Source organism: Lampetra planeri, chromosome 4 (genome assembly GCF_965212315.1).
Source record: "Lampetra planeri chromosome 4, kcLamPlan1.2.h2, whole genome shotgun sequence".
Taxonomy (NCBI): Eukaryota; Metazoa; Chordata; class Hyperoartia; order Petromyzontiformes; family Petromyzontidae; genus Lampetra; species Lampetra planeri.
Window position 1 is genome coordinate 9,052,401 of NC_136110.1, and position 17,726 is coordinate 9,070,126.

General features: G+C 39.5%; 1 protein-coding gene across 1 annotated transcript in view; it reads left to right on the forward strand.

The window, feature by feature from the left end:
- Positions 1 to 1,264: 1,264 nt before the first annotated feature.
- Positions 1,265 to 17,726, forward strand: part of LOC144718004 (gamma-aminobutyric acid receptor subunit pi-like) — a 41,553-nt gene continuing 25,091 nt past the window's right edge. The window contains exons 1-4 of the mRNA XM_078593862.1: positions 1,265 to 1,311; positions 4,116 to 4,213; positions 7,231 to 7,298; positions 11,797 to 12,014. Coding sequence (XP_078449988.1) covers positions 1,265 to 1,311; positions 4,116 to 4,213; positions 7,231 to 7,298; positions 11,797 to 12,014 — 431 coding nt within the window. The remainder of the gene's footprint in view (positions 1,312 to 4,115; positions 4,214 to 7,230; positions 7,299 to 11,796; positions 12,015 to 17,726) is intronic.

Consider the following 17,726-nt stretch of genomic DNA (forward strand, 5'->3'; position numbering starts at 1 on the left):
TTCACCCCCCAAACCACAACCATGTCTTCCTCTCCGTTGCCTCGTTCACGACCACCTGCCACTATCGTGATATTGTGCTGTTTTCATGTCACACGTCGGTGATATTTTCACGTCCAATGTCACGTTGGAATTTGTATTTTACCATTTGGATTATTCTTTCAGACACAAGCACACAATGCATGAACATTGTCAGAAGGATCAAGAGTATTTAATAGGTAAAAGGTAAATATGTATATATACTTTTAAAATATATATTTATTAGGTTAATTTTCCAACGAAAGTCTTTGCTTGTACGTATTGGGGTTTTTAATACTATACAGTCACCCTTGGTGCTATGCTGTCTCCCCTCCCTCTCTCCCTCTCCTTGAGGGCATTTCATTCCAAAAAATATCTCCTGGGAATTTCTTCCATCAGCACGTTGCTAAAAACAACTTAGGAGCAGACAGCGCTGCGTTCAGGCTGCGTGTGACGTGTTTGGATACAAGCCGCTCATGCGTCTATCGATTTGAGGGATAGAACGCGGCACAAATTGCCAATTGCTTTATTATTCTGAAGACTTACGGTCACGACACATCTATGGGGACACGGTGAGTTCTAATAATTAAAACTGCAAAACGAGGTCTTAATTCTCAAGTGTTATTTTCGTTGTATTTTATTGTTCCTTACAACTATCGTGCAATTGCTGCAAATTAGTGCAGCCGAATGCATGTGTTAAAAAATCGTAAAATACCAAGGAATGGTCAGACACGTGGGTGAATGTGCGCTGGCGGGACACGTATTGATGCTGTTCTGGTGAATAAGCCTGCGCGTTCTTTATAACGCGTGCATGGGAGAACATTTGCCTTGGGGGCTTCGTGCACGTCGCGAGTGCGATTCTCTGTTCTGCTGCAAGGGGAGAGCAACACAACACACCGAGAGACAGGTGAGTACATCTTGTAGATTCTTTTTTACATCCCACGAAAAGACATCCTTATCAGCGGTGATTTAATGTGAACGATTAAATAACTATGTAATCGTTTGCATGCGTGCTCCCCCCCCCCATGTCCTCGATTGGAGCAAGGCTCAATTGCATTTTATCAGTGGCAGAATCCGCGGTGCAATGTGAGTTATTTTATTTGTCGGTGGCATCCTTGGGTCCCTACATGCGAAAATCAAATGATAATTTATGGAAGATATTGGTACAAAGAATGTTTACACACGTTTTTTTTAACCTTTTTTTGCAGGTAATTTTTTAAAATTTGGATCAACAACCAAACAGAAAAGGATGCTGCTGTTATATTATAGCTTGCTGTTACAACTTATCAAGTGCAGGTAAGGTTGATACATGCCACTCATAAGCCAAACGTGAACACATTCGTGACTTTGTTCTGTAAGGATAGTTTGTATAATGCGAATCGTACTACTACTACGAGCACTGTCAATTACAGATGTACGGTGTATATGCTGACTTTACTGTTATAATGCAATAAAAGAGAAAATGTAAATAATCAGCGACGTTTTGGGCAATGGCCCTTTCTTCATAGCAGACGAAGGGTTATTGCCCAAACGTCACCGATTAGATATGATTCTCTTCGAACGCAGTGTTGCTGACGATTGTGTTGAGTTGTTTTTGTTAATTCTGCTTGTGCATCCCTTCCAACGCAGTAGCACCAAATAACTTGTTCACTATTACAGAATGCTTTCACAGTTAAGTTAATGCGAGTCACATGTGTGCAACATAACCAAAGAAAATTGTTCATTGTAACGCTGATTTTTTTTGTGTAATTATCATGCAGATAAAACAAATGGAAGGGATTTCATTCGTGAACATAAAACGCTTTGCATTTGCAAAACACGTGTGTGTGTGGACGTTAACTTCCACAGCAGGCTCAGAGTGCGTGTGTGTTTTCATAGTTATAGTTGGAATTAAGATTGAATGCAGCGGAGAAAGGACGATTTTGAGAGCGATAGGGTTAAAATAAGATAACAACAAATAGAATTAACTTTGGGTCTTTGTCTCAATGATCACAAGTGTATTTAATGGTATCCCAAAATGTGACGGTGTATGTCTGCATGGTTAAAATGCATGTCTATGATTTAAAAAATATATATTAAAGATGCATTTTACTTTTTTTATTTGTAACCGACACACTAGGTATACATTTTAACACTTAGAAAATTAGTTATTGAAGTTTCTCTGTTTTGAGGTTTTCAATAACCTCATAGAAATGGATGCCCTACATACATTTTTTTTAATTATCCATTAAGCTCCACCTGCTATGCATAAGCTCTTTTACAGTTTTTATTTCAGAGATATATTAGGCGAGATTTTTTGTCAGCATGAAAAATGTAAATTCATAGAAAATTGCCTTGTTATCATATTAACACAATTTGAATCTGCACAGTGATGATGATTGAATGCAACAAGTATTTTTTTTATTATAAAAAATGGCACACGGAGATTATGCAAAAATAATCCTGGAATTGGTCTGCCAGATGCATTACAACCGTAATGTCACAGCCAGGCAAAAAAAACACCAGTCAGTATTTTCAGTGGCGTCACTAGGGGGGTGCGGGGGGTGCGGACCGCACTGGGTGACACCAACAGAGGGGGTGACACCAAAATTACTGTCTATACAATTTTTGTGCAGTGTTTCAGCAGAATTTTTTTTTTTATAAAAAAAAATATATCCCAGTACAGTAGTTGGTTATAACAACAAAAACATTTTTCGTAAGCCCAGCTTACATGTACTGTATCAATATACCTACAAGGCTAAAACTCTATGCTAATTCACTTTTTTAACCTTCTCAAGCGCTCCGGTCAGAGATGTCATTATTACCCAATTACAGTGACGCTTCGAGTCACATGGTTTCCTCTGCAAACGCTACAAGCATGCGCTGTTGTTTTCGTCGCTAGTCGCTGATTTTGTAAAATTTTCTGGTGTTTTAGCTACAATATTGTGGTAATTAGTATTTGGGAACCTATATCAATAACTTTTTGAGAAAGAAGTAGCAATTCAAGGAAATATTGTAATTTAAAGGTGTAATTTTATTTTTGCTAGTTGTTTATGTCACTACTATTTCCATTACATTCAGTGATATACGGGAATTACGATTTACAAGTAACATTAGTACAAAAAACATTACGAAGGATTCTATATGGTCTGGTACGGGCGGAGGTCCATGAGGGGTGACACCATGAGTTACCGCACTGGGTGACACCAACCCTAGTGACGCCACTGAGTATGTTCAGTAAACTTCTCAGTGTGTACCTTCTCACCTTTTGTCAACATAAACGATTACCCTAATTGCTGTGCATTTCTAAAAAAATCATCTAATCGTAATCCATTTTCAATGTTCTCTTTGAATTGGTCAACAATTATATTTGTTGCTATATTCAGTAACTATATTTATTATCGATCAGCACACGTGCAGCCTATTTTGCCAATCCACTGCTGGACGAGGGCCTTGCTACGCCCTCTTGGTCACGGAGATTCTTTGTCAATGCTTCACCATATCGGTCGTTAGTTCAGTGAAAGCATTCTCAATGTGGGAGGGGGAGAGAGTTACAGTGCAACAATTTATGTTTATGTACTGTCCTCTGTTGCTAATGTCTAGTAGCCCAGCAGCAGCCTATAATGCCTATTTTATGCATGGTGGTCACCCATCCCAGGATTATTCAGGCTCAACTCTGCTTAGCTTCTGAGATTCAATGAGACCAAGCGCAATCCAGATGATATAGGCAAAACAATAATCAGTAATACACCGTAGTAATTATTTTTCCACACTGTATTGGGGTCAGGTGTCTCTTTTCAAATATATTCTATCGTAGTAGGATATAGCATGGTTATAAATAAGGGAATTGCATGATTGAGTGGATAATTGATTACATTTGACCATTACAAACACCACTGTCAGCATATATTTAAGAAGGCACAGCATTACATGCATCTCCTTCCGTTTGATGGGTTTACACGTGATGTTTATTTTTTCTGGTGGAATGATAATGTGTGTTATTAACATAATTGTCTGGTTGCAGAGAAATGTCCAGTTTATTTTCGCTACGGCATTCGTACACGATCTTGCTTTGTAATTATAATGACGCATACGGACCCTGTTGCCAATGTATTGGCCAGCCAAGGAAGTCAAGAATACAAGGAGGGTGATGCCCTTCCTCAGAAAATTCAGAACCTCATGCGGGGATATAACAAGTACCTCCGGCCCTCTTTTGACAGTAAGCCGTTTATGTTTGCTCGTTCAAAAAGTGTCACGTGCAATGCTTTAAACATTATTCATTTGCAATGACCCAAAAGCAGCAGTATCTGGAATACGATGTACTTAAAAAAAATCAACAACGGTGTGCTAATATTTTAATATCGTTTGCATTATAATTGAATGTTCGGGATAGCTGCGGGGGCTGTCCAATTCTATTGGGGTCACTGGCTCTCACTTTGATCATTAAGATTGCACCTAAAATTCTATCGCATGGGGTTGACGGGGGTCAAGACTATTTGCATAAAAAGGCAGATAGATGGCTCTCATCCAACACCAGATGTTTCATAGCACTACTGTATATGAGTTTTCCTAATAACGTTCTAACACGTAAATACAAATGCTAATATTTAAATGACAATTGCTGCTTTGCTAAATAACATCCTCCAATTTGTCTCTGTATTGCTTAGCAATTGCTAATCAATAAGCAATGTTTTTTTCATCATAAAGGTCTCTGGCATCCTTATGGTACCTTAATGAGCACTCATTATAGTTAATTTTGCCAACCCAACATTAAACACAACACACTACAGTAAATGAGGAAATTTGTACAAAATACTCTGACCTCGTATATTATGTAGGTCACGATATAATTCGCTAATCTGAGATTGGCCTCATGGCTAATCAAAACATCTATCAAGGAGATTGCAAACATCTCACATGTTATGTACTGTACATATACATTTTGCGAATGCAGTTTTTTTCAATGACTGATAGTTATCTTCTTGGTTCTTTCGGTTAAGTCACGTAGAAGGGAAATAATAAAATAATAAAATAAAACATCATAAAATAATTCTCACGACGTTTCGGCCACAACGCAAGCAGCCGTCCTCAGGTGAAGAACAACTCTGTCGAAAGACAGCGTCTTTCCAACATAATTATTAAATGTTTTATCTTTATTATTTTATTATTTCCCTTCTATGTGACTTTACCGAAAGAACCAAGAAGATGAATCCCTGCAGTCACGAAAGCTTTAAATCGAGACTGATAGTTACTTTAAATAGATTATGATGAAATAAATGGATTTGAAGCTTTCGTGACTGCAAGGAATCATATTCTTAGGTTTTTTTCGGTAAAGTCACGTAGGTAAAACATCAAAATTAATGAAAATAAAATAAAATAAAAACAAAAATCACGACGTTTCGGAGGCAACACAAGTCTCTGTCATCAGGTGGGACCGTCACAGCCGAATTAGCTGCATCACTTGATGCAACTAATTTTTTCGTCACAGCCGAATTAGCTGCATCACTTGATGCAGCTAATTCGGCTGTGACGGTCCCACCTGATGACGGAGACTTGTGTTGCCTCCGAAACGTCGTGATTTTTGTTTTTATTTTATTTTATTTTCATTAATTTTGATGTTTTACCTACGTGACTTTACCGAAAAAACCTAAGAATATGAAATAAATGTTTTACTTAAAACCTTCGTGACGGCAGGAATTACTCTTTGGTTCTTTCGGTAAAGTCAGGTAGAAATAAAATAAATAATAGAGTATGACGTTTCGATTGCAACACAAGCAACCATTATCAGTTGCTTGTGTTACAATCGAAACGTCGTACTCTATTATTAAATTTTCTTTTCTTTCTACGTGACTTTACCGAAAGAACCAAAGAGTAATTCCTGCAGTCACGAAAGCTTCAAATCAAGTTTCTTTCGGTAAAGTCACGTAGATAGAAAAAAAAAGTTAGAAAAAAATATATATAATAAAATAGAAACAAAAAATCACGACGTTTCGATCGCAACACAAGCGGCCGTCATCAGGAAAAGGGGGGTTAGCCTCTAAAGGCAAACTGTTTATAAAGGTTTAAAGATGGGTATAGCCCACGTGTGTCAGCAGCATGGGCAGGGCAGCTAATGTTATAGATAGGAAAAAATTAACCCGTAAAAACAAAGTTTTTCACTATAAATCCTTTATATGCGTGTTCAATGGGCCACAACCCAGCCCACATTGGTCTTTGAAACGGGAGGCTAGAGTCCTCTCGTCCTCTGGCTTGAGATGGCTGCCACCTATGGGTCAGATGATTGCCTGCCACCATTAAGCAATTGGTAATTAAATAATAATAAAAATTACCTAAAAAGTGTAACATTTTTGAATTTTTTTTCACGAAAAGAAATTGTCACGCACAACGAGTCTGTGTGCAAAATGTCAGCTCGATTGGATCACGGGAAGTGGGTTAAAAAACGACCGAAAGATTTGCACGGTCGTAAGCGCGTAAGCAAGCAAGCAAGTGAACTTAATATAAAGGATTTAAAAACAACGACACCGGCGGTGGGTTTCCACCAATCAAAGGGCCGCCAGGCAATCATTGCACCTCGCTCCAGACACCCACACTGCTGATGGTGGAGGTTGACAAGAAAACACAATTTTGATTTAAAGCTTTCGTGACTGCAGGGATTCATCTTCTTGGTTCTTTCGGTAAAGTCACGTAGAAGGGAAGTAATAAAATAATAAAAATAAAATATAATCAAATTATTCTCACGACGTTTCGGCCACAACGCAAGCAGCCGTCCTCAGGTGAAAACCAGGTCCGTCGAGGCGACAGAGTCTGAGGCATTCAGACTCTGTCGCCTCGACGGACCTGAGGCATTCAGACTCTGTCGCCTCGACGGACCTGGTTTTCACCTGAGGACGGCTGCTTGCGTTGTGGCCGAAACGTCGTGAGAATAATTTTATTATGTTTTATTATTTTATTACTTCCCTTCTACGTGACTTTACCGAAAGAACCAAGAAGAAGAAAACACAAATCAAGTCATGACCAAAAGTGGTTGATGACATCATTGGAAAGATGTCATCTACCACTTTGGGGTTTTAATTTTCTTATTTATTCACTTAATTTTTTTTTCTATATACGCGACTTTACCGAAAGAACCAAAGAATATGATGAAATTATGAGAATGATGTAATACGAATTAATTGTAGTTTTTCCTCTCATGACATGTCAATTAAGTATATTTTTTACTCACATGTATTCCTTCAGATGGGCCAGTGGCCATCGGCATGAGTCTCGACATTGCAAGCATTGACACCATCTCTGAGATCAACATGGTGAGGCAAATGAGAACAATAATAACATTCTTCAGGAGAAAAGTGATGTTTTTCTCTCCACATTTGTAGTTATTTTGCTTCTTTGAATCTCAACAAGAACAGTTGTCTTTTTGCCTATGAATGTGAGCGAAGGTAATGGCAGGCAGGTTTTTTTACGTGTATGCATAGCTAATTGTTTGAGTTATTCTGAATATTTTAACATGGGAATAATAATTACTTTTCCTGGAGACAAGCTACAGAACATGTTACATTAACGTACACTGGGAGATTCTTTTGGAAATGAATACTGAGTACATGAAGAAGCTCCCAGGATTTGTAGTGAAACATCAGACATCACAGCCAATTGATTTCCGAAAACATATGAGAGAGCTATGCAGTGCAACCGCAAAAACCTACGCAGTAGACGAGTTACTTTAATTACAACGGATGCTATCTTGTCTAATTGTCAAGATTATATTGAAATAGCAGCTTCAACATAGTCACATAAATGCTTTGTAATAAGGAAGGAAGGTCATTTAAAATCAATGCTTAAAAATGATTTAATGACAGTGAAATATTGGCAGCTTACTTCAAAGTCACTAAGTCTCACATAGGCATGAAAATATGATTTGTTCCAAGTTGCCTGGAGCCAGAATAAAATAAGCAGAACAAGAATTCATGATATATATTTTAAAATGCATTCTCTATATATGTCCTTACATTGTGATATTATTTTGACAAGAAACATTTTCTTAGAAGATAGATAAATAGCAAACACATGCGCAATTATTATTATGCTTTTTACATCCAACATGTATATGAAATACAGCATTTCCTGGACAAGTAAAAAAAATATCGCGTCATATGGTGTTGATCTTGTACAGTGGTACCCCGGAGATCGAACTTAATTCGTTCCAGAAGGCCATTCGAACACCGATTTGTTCGAGCACCGAATTAATTTTCCCCATAATAATTTATGTAAATTACATTAATTGGTTCCAGACACAAGAAATATGTCATTATAAAACATTTTTACACGAAGTTTACAGTAATTACATGCATAAAATCATACAAAAAAACAAGAAACACAATAAATAAATGTAATAAATGAATAAATATATGGAATAAATGAACTATGAACTTCACTTTACCTGTAGTAAGGAGAGTTGATGGCTTGAGTGGATAGTGGTGAGGAGGAGGAGGTGGTGGTGTTATTGTTGGAGGGGGAGTCCCCTTCCATAATAACGTCGGGCAACTTCCCTTCTGGGGTTCTTTCTCTTTTGTGCCTCTTTCCTGCCTGTAACTGTGAGTCACTTGAGCTCTTTCTGACTAAAAACTTATCTAAAGAGGTTTGTTTCTGCCTCCGTTTTAGGATGTTTCGAAAATGACTCATTGCATTATCATTAAAAAGATTGCTCACTCGGTTGGGTACTGCCTTATCTGGGTGATATTTTTAACTGAGCCTCTCATATGGTAAAACCTTTGTCTGGGCGAGCGTCATGCATGCTGGCCATACGCGTCTCAGCCGTACAGGTTCTTTCAAGTCTCAATTGCCCGTTCGACCTCCGAATTTCGTTCGGTTTACGGGGCAAAAAATGTTCGGAAATATCGTTCGAACACCAATTTGTTCGAATTCTGGTGCGTTCGATCTTCGAGGTTCTACTGTATTTTATATATATTGCATGTCAGCTGTGTACCTAAAAAATTTCATGGCTGGGAAGTCCAGTTGTCTCGAGAAAGCAGGTAAATGCCAATTTAACCCTAGTTTCAGTACATTTTATAATATACTCTTAGTTCTTTTGGTAAAGTCACGTAGGTAAAAAATGAAATTAAAATTAATTTATTTACTAAGAGTATGAATCCTTGCAGTCACGAAAGCTTTAAATCTAGAATTTTATAATATGTTGTGGGAACATCATGAATAATACTGCCATCCTTAGAGAGGGTTGTTCAGCATTATGGCGCAGCCAATGACTTTATATGCAAGTGCAGAGAACTATTTTCCATTACCACAGAATACTCTTTCCCAAGGCGATTATCCCCCGATCATTAGAAACTCCTTAGCAAAGGGTATAAACGGTTTAATATACATTCTTTAAAAGATGTTGAAGCAACTAGATGCACAATTTAGTTTTTATCATCCACAATCAATCCACCGCTTGGATGAAGCCCCCCCTCCCCACCCCACCCTCCAAGTCGTCGTGATCTCTCACGATTCTGCGATGTAAATATGATACAAGTGGATGTCGGTGTATGGTGCCGGCCCTAGAGGGCCATAGCGTGCGATGCACTATCATTGCGTACACCCCGTAGGTGGGTGTAGTACCAGCCCTAGCGGGGCTTCGTGAGCGCTGGGATAGCGATGGCACCATGCATAGTGTGCAGTGCGGGTTCCCACTAGAGGGAGTGGGAGAGTGTCAGCCCTGGGACAGGGTTGCCTCGCGCCATGGCACTCTGGTTGACCCATTAGGCACGTGATCAAGAGTGTCCATATGGAGGCCCCCAGGTGGGGGGGGCTAAGGGGTGATCACGTGTCCGGGGAGAGCTCTCGAGAGGGAGCTAGAACGCTAGCGAAGGTGGGCGGGGCCAAGGGCGGAGTCGGCCCCAACCCGGGAGGATATAAGGTGGGTCCCTGGGAGGGACCGGGGTTGCTTCATTCTGCAAGCTGGAAGTCCCACGTTCTACTTCTGAAGAGGCACCAACACGTGGCCCGGGACCCGAGTACGGGTTCCGGTCTGTCGTAGCCATAACTCCTGTGTGGTAGTGTAGTTAGCTGGGTGGTCACCACCCTAGGCTCTATCTGGTAAAGGGGCAGCTACCCCTTTTGTATATACGTGTTGTGTAATAAATGTGTTGCCTCTGAAGAAGAACGTCTGCGCCACAGTTGGACTCACTACATATTATTAAACGCGTTCTTTACAGTGATGATCAATGTGAAATATGAAAACAGTAACAATTGTTGAATAGCCTGTTTATAGAAAAAGAAATTGCTCTTGTCTGAAATATTACATTGGACGTGTTACAGGTATGGCTAGTGAAGCAGTGTTTTTAGCCCACACATGGCCCACTTCTGCTACGAGACCACCCAGATTCTATGGTCTTCCTAAAATCCATAAAGAAGGTACTCCACTTCGGCCCATCGTTTCCACTATCAGCTGTGGTTTTCCCACCTGATGATGATTGCTTGTGTTGCAATCGAAACGTCGTGATTTATTTTATTTCATACATATGTAACAGGTTCCGGAGACACTTGTAGAGGTAACTTCTTTATTACAACACAACACTCCAACAGTCCTGATACTCTGTTACAGCCTAGGTACACAGGCTAGGTCCACAGCCTAGATACTCTACTCTGGCTACGCTCTGGAACTTGCCCTCCCAAGGTCGTAGAGTCGGGAGTTCCAGAGTCCCACCACTCGCTCTCACAACATCCCAGGGTCTTCAGATGGCTGGTCGTGGGTCTTGGGTCTTGAGTTACAACTGGCCCCGATCGTCTAGGGAGCTCCCCTTTTTATGCCTAGTCCAACGAGGGGTGGGGCCGTGTGCGCCACCAGACATCCCACAGAGCACACACAGCCCCCCCGTTGGCGGCGCCAAAAGGCTTAAGCGCCTGGGAACCCAACGCCTGGCGCCCAGAGGCTTAAGCGTCTGGACCCCCTGGGAACCCAACGCCTGGCGCCCAGAGGCTTAAGCGTCTGGACCCACCCGGGAACCCAGAGCCCCCAGCAGCCCCTCCCTTCTTATGTCACTAAACATACATGACTTTACCGAAAGAACCAAAGAGTATGGATTCCTGTAGTCACGAAAGCTTCAAATCTAAGTGTTACACAGTGGCTAATCTCTGTTGGTGGCTATGAGCCAGTGCGGTAATTTCCACGTTCCTGTGGTAGGGATCTGTCTCTATAGGACGGCCAATGTACAAAAATGGAAATTGTAAAAATGCTGCAATATTGTAGGTTGGATGGTGCTGTGGAACTTCACTCATGATCAGACGGGTTGCAAGATCAACTTATCAACCCTGCGTGGTCAATAATACCAGTAGCACTTTGTGGAAAGTCAACAAAGGCTGTCCTAGGGATAGAATGTCTATAGGTTGCACTATGGATTAACTGTCCATAGAAATGTGGAATTTCCATCACTTACTTTGGGCGACCACTCGAGATCAATACTACATGGGTCTTTGCCTATGCAGCACTTCGTTTTGACTTGCTGTACAGTACGATAATGACCATCTTACTGGAGAAAATGTTGTCCTGATTGTGCTATCAGCGTCATGCTAAGAGACAAAGTATCCATTTAGATCTCTGCACAGCAGTGCAACCCTTGAACAGAGCCACCAACAAAGATGTGCATCGCCTCCCCCCTCCCGCGCCCCCTATACTCATTTGAGCAGGGATATACTTGGACTCACTTTATAAAAGCGTAAGCACGTTTTGTCACGTTTATTCGCGTGCTTAAGTCAAAATAAAGCAACACACGAAAGGCATACGGCCCTAATGAAAGCATCCCTTGCGATCAGGACTACACGGCGACAATCTTCCTGCGGCAGCGCTGGCAGGACGAGAGGCTGTGCTTCGAGGGCAATAAGAGCCTGAGTCTGGACGGGCGGCTTGTGGAGCTGCTATGGGTGCCCGACACCTTCATCGTGGACTCGAAGCGTTCCTTCCTGCACGACATCACGGTGGAGAACCGGCTCATACGCATATTCCCCAACGGAACGGTGCTCTACGCCCTGCGGTGAGCATGGATGTGATTGACAGCAAGAGGGTTTTTTTTTGCACGAGCAGATGAAACGTTCTCTCATGTCATGGCCCAAGATGCTTTCACACATACACACACCGTGCTGTGAGACAGCGATGCTGTCAAGGGTGATGCCATGAGTTTAGGCTTCACCCCATGTTAAATGAGATTAAAAATACATGCTTAATATGATTCCAGATGTGTGCAGAAAAATAACTTGGGTCCTTAAGAGACAGTCAGAATAAGAATATTTATTTATCCTGGAGAAATCCGATGAGCTATGAAGCTCTTTTTCGCAGATCTCCAGTAGGCGTGAGTCAGCAAGTTACAACAGCAAACAATAACAAAAATTTATAGGACTGCAAAATAGAGTAAAGGTAAAGCAAGTCACTAAAATTAAAACAATAGATAAAGCATATGAGTACAAATTTCACACGTACATAAATTCCTTTCGATTTTTCAGCGCTCATGCAAACTTGGGCAAGGTAGAAATACAACAGCCTTCAGTCCCATACCACACCAATAAAACACACAGTCCCTCCATTAGAAGTGCACCTTAAAATGTAACTATTGACACATGGGTAAGGATCAAAGTTACAAATCACATTGGCAAATTTGGTTGTATCCAGCACTTAACTGCTGCTTCAGGATATTTTTTAAAGGAATACTTACGATGTTAACGGAGGAATAAGGTTGTTCCTAAATGTTGGTGCTGCAATGGCAAAGGCTCTGTCACCTATTCCAATTGTTGTTCTAGAGATAGTTTAAATGCAATTAGATGTATGTCTTAGGTTTATTAGGTTTGACAATGGGGTTAATGAATTAGCTAAGTATAGCACAGATTTGCCAATAAGGTTTTTTTATGGATGAACAGGGCCCAATGTAAATGTATTCTTTCATCAAGTGATGTGAGTATGGATATTAAGGAGAGGTTATAATGGTGGGTCCTGTGGTACAGCCAGTGCAGAATGATAAAGCAGGTTTAGTTTGTTCAATGTTTCATTAGTAGCTGATCTGTATGCAGCGTCAGAGTAGTCAAAAAGTGTGAGAATTATAGTTAATCAATCATAAAAGGCATGCTGGAATGAGTGATACGAGGTAATCATGAACAAATAGTACAGGTAAAGTCACGTAAATAGAAAAAATATATATTTTGATTTTATTTACAAAAAAGTATTTTTTATTTTATTATTTTAATTTTATTTTGATCTTTAGATTTTTTTTTTCTATTTACGTGACTTTACCAAAAGAACCAAGAATATGAATTCCTGCAGTCACGAAAGTTTTAAGTCAAAATTCAATAGTACAGGTTTTACATCCTATGGAATAAGCAAGCCTACCACCGTTGATTACTATGATAGCGACAAGGCAACCACTTCTAATTTCACATTCGTATTGAGCAATCCTGTTGGGATGATGGGTTGGGTAGATGTCGAACTAGGATTTAAACTCATAACTGTTTAATTACGAGTCAGGCAGCTGGCCCAATGTGTAAATTATATCAAATAAATATATATATGTGAGTCTTTCTCATGGCAGCAAAGCTCTATATTACAGTCATAGATATGTGTGCATGCAATAACAATTTTTATTTTGTTAATAAAGATTAAACACTGTTTTATTTGGGTCAACTGAAATATTTTAAAGATAAACATATTTCAATGATCTTGTATACCTTGTACAATTTGAAATGCTGTTTACGTAAAATTCGATTTCACGCATTAAATTAGTTCGTATGAAAGTGCTACATGTCACAAATAATTGCAATTCTCAAAGAAAAAGAGATGTAACGTTGTACTTATTTGTTGTCAAAGGTGAATGCCGACAGCGGTTAAGCACCACTTTACCTTGCTGGTAACAAACCCTTTGGGACAAACTACCACAGGCGCTCACTCATTTTTATAGCTGTGCAATACAGTATTTTAAAATGTGGGAGGGCATAAATAATTGAAAATGTACATTTGCTACCATTGTATTTTGTTCGAATATGAGAAGTGTCTTCGTGTTACATAAATATATAAACTCCTCCAATTTGTCCAAATTGCTATTTTTTTGGTAGTTAGTTCTGTTTTGGAATCAAAGCTCTTACAATTTCATAATCAGTTGAAATGCACGGTATGTTTTCAGGCTAATGCCAAACATGACATTATATTCACTTTGAAGCCACTGTTAAACTGCTGGCTAACGATACATTTAAACTTAGGACAAAGATTGTGAAAGACCGAAGGTGGAGATTACAGCACTACGACGATCACTGATAGCAGAGGGTTGCTGCTGCGATAAATCTTGACACTGTCTTCACAGATTGTGCTATTTTGCGGAGGATTATTGCTACATTCACAACATCGTACGCTCGTACATTACTTTCGTTGCTTGAGGCAGCACTATTGAGCATTACAAGGTCACTCGCATTTTTAGACGCAAATGCAGTGTTTGGTTAGCACTGCCGATAACACGATTATTGCTACTAATTATTTATTTAATGGGTAACTGTCAAATTAAATCTTGACTTAAAGCTTTCGTGACTGCAGGAATTCATATTCTTTGGGTCTTTCGGTAAAGTCACGTAGGTAGGAAAAATAATATAAATAAAATTATAAAAATAAAGTGAATACAAAATAATAAAAATATCACGATTGCTTGTGTTGCGATCGAAACGTGATTTATTATTATTTTTTATTAACTTTATTTTCATTTTTATTATGTTATTGTTATTATTATTTTCTTCTATCTACATAACTGTCAAATTATTACAATACTGCACAATGTTTGCATGTACATAGCACCTCAATCGCATCTGGAGACAACGGACACACCCGAGGGACATGGGTATACTCTGGAAAGGAGGAATATTAATACATTTTAGAAATGGAAAGTGATGCTTGGTCACAGGCAGAGGAGAATCGGCAACTCGCAGCACAGCTGCTTGGGAGGAAGGGAGTTTCAGACTGCGAGGGCTGCATTGACAGGAAAATAAAAGGACACTAATGGATGTTACCCAGCAACCGATTTCAATTAAATGACACATTGAAAACCAGACATGCTAATTAAGAAAAGAGTGAGCTCTACGATGTAGTTAGGTTTGAATTTTTAAACTCTTTCATTTTCTCCCCTCTGACCTGTCTCACACGTGGCCTGAAAGAGGGAAATAAACTAAAAGCAAACCCATTTACAGGCACCCCTGCGTTGCGCACAAAAGCTGCCTCAAAACACCCATCAGCTGATCAGCAACTGCCTTTGAAAGGCAAATATTAATAAAAGAGCGCTCGGCTGACAATTGTCAGGTCATTGGTTATGGCATAGATGTCGTAATTCTGAAAACTCTATAGAGCCAATTACAACATAATGTAACACGATTTTTGCCCCTGGGTAGTAAGTGTTATTTTTTTATTGCTTATGCCTAAAAGTATAGAAAATGTCTATTATTCCCCACAAACTTTTGTGAGCAGGACTTTATGTGAAGAAATGGCACAAATGCACGTTTTCTCATTGAAAATAGGTAAATTTAAAAATATGACTGCCCTGGTCACAAAAGCAAAGTTTGTGGGGAATAAAAGCCATTTTCTGTACTCTTGAGGCATAAGCAATTAGGATATAACACTTACTACCCAGGAACAAAAAAAATTGTTACACAGTGTTATTAATAAAGTGGATTATTAACTTTGCTTTTGTGTTCTGGTCACAAAAGCAAAGTTTGTGGGGAATAATAGCCATTTTCTGTACTTTTGAGGCATAAGCAATTAGGAATTAACATTTCCTACCCAGGGACAAAAATTGTTTTGTTACAATGTTATCGGACGTTCCGTTGAGACCGACTTCGCAACTTGACACAAACTTTTGCAAAGACACTTTTTAACAAATGGCCTTTATTGTTTGTGCTCTCTGAGGGTTTGCTCGGGTGGGTGGGAGGGTGAGCTTTAACAAATTATGACCTATGATGCTTTAATCAAAGGAAAGTAGAGATGAAATTCGAAGTCAAGCTTGAGATTAACGGTAACACCCACAATATTGTGTGTGATCGTTTGTACTCTTTGGAACTTTATAGTCATATCACCCTGGACTTTGGGTCATTACATACCTATATTTCGCAAGAACATTTACCTCATTTTAAAACGCACAAGATAAGCTCGTCGTAAAGTCCTCCCTCCTCTAATTCCACTGCTCACCCTGTGCCTTTGCTGATATAGTAGAAGCTGAGGTTGATGGGGAGCAAGTGGAAAGGTGGGGCATTGGTACCAAATTAACCTGCCTGATGTGTGCGTACACATTCGTGCTGTGTGCTGGTTGCACGAGATAGAGAATACAATTGGTAAACGAATTTCAAATGCCATTACAACTTTCATTGTCCTTGTGATGCTTGTTATGTAGTGGCACAGATAAGCAACATAGAGCTTATAACGTATAGAATGCAAACTAGTATGGAAACACATGTGTGTGATTGCTTTTTTGGCATGAATGGCAGTCCTGAGCTCGTGATGGAAATTGCAAATTCCTGCGGCAAGGGCTACTCTAAATAGAACAACCAACTATTTACTTGATCAAATGTGTTGTTAATTTTATTGTCACCGGAAGGATGATGGGCTAAGTAGACCACCATTTATAATTACAGCCCTCGATCATAAATTACCCCCTTTGTCCTGCAGGCATTATTTATCTTTATTGGTGTCAACCTTATCCAATTGAATCCCACTAATGCAGTGGTTCTTTATCTGGGGTGCACGCACCCACTGGGGTGCGAGATGCCCTTTCTGGAGGTGCGAGACATTGCCAGATTTTTTTAGAAGTGAAATAATCGAAAACACAAATTAAACACGGGCACGTAAGTACAACTGCTTTGTTTCATCAAACCCATGTATTTATTAACATGATGACATTTTTTAACGATTAAAAACCAAAGGGGTGCAAGGTTGCAGTAAAGGCTAAGAATCACTGCACTAATGGAAGGGAACCACTCAGCAGCTATACATTGATTGCACCAGTTATATACAGCGTTTATATTATATGCAAAGTAAGTATTTGAATGGCTCAAGCACAGTGATTTTAATTTCTGTATCAATAACAACGAAATACAGAAAGGATGAATGCCTCTAACCGCTGGAGTCTGAATGTTGATCTATTTTGTTACATATCAATACACTGTATTATATTTGTATGGGAATGTGTCCAATTATAGTACTGAAACAGCAACTCTTAGAGGCAACATTATTGTTGCTGCATGATTTTAAAATGTTAGCAATTTCTACGCGCTTTTAAAACAATGTTATTTACAGAGTCTGTGGGCGTGCACACATCTGTTTTGGTTGAGCGTTTATAATGTTACAATCTGCAGCTCTGTCTATTTATAGTCAGTGCACTACATGTTGTGGTATCGTACAGTCTTGTGTGCATTATTATATATATTTAAAGTGCCTTTATTAACATATGAACTATATTATTGGATGGCAACAGACAGACATGTCCACATACGCATTCTTACCAGTGAAACACATATACAGCATTCCCTCGTTATTCGCGAGGGATACGTTCCGGAGATGCTCGTGGAAACACATTTCGCGGGTAATTATATTGGCCTTATATATTTATTACCTTAAGTAAATATTTAAATAAGCTTTCTCTCTCATCACTTTCTCGCACCACATTCTCTCTCATCACTTTATCTCATTATTTTGTTTCATTTTCTCTCTCGATGCAGTCGTGTAGAGTTCCAGA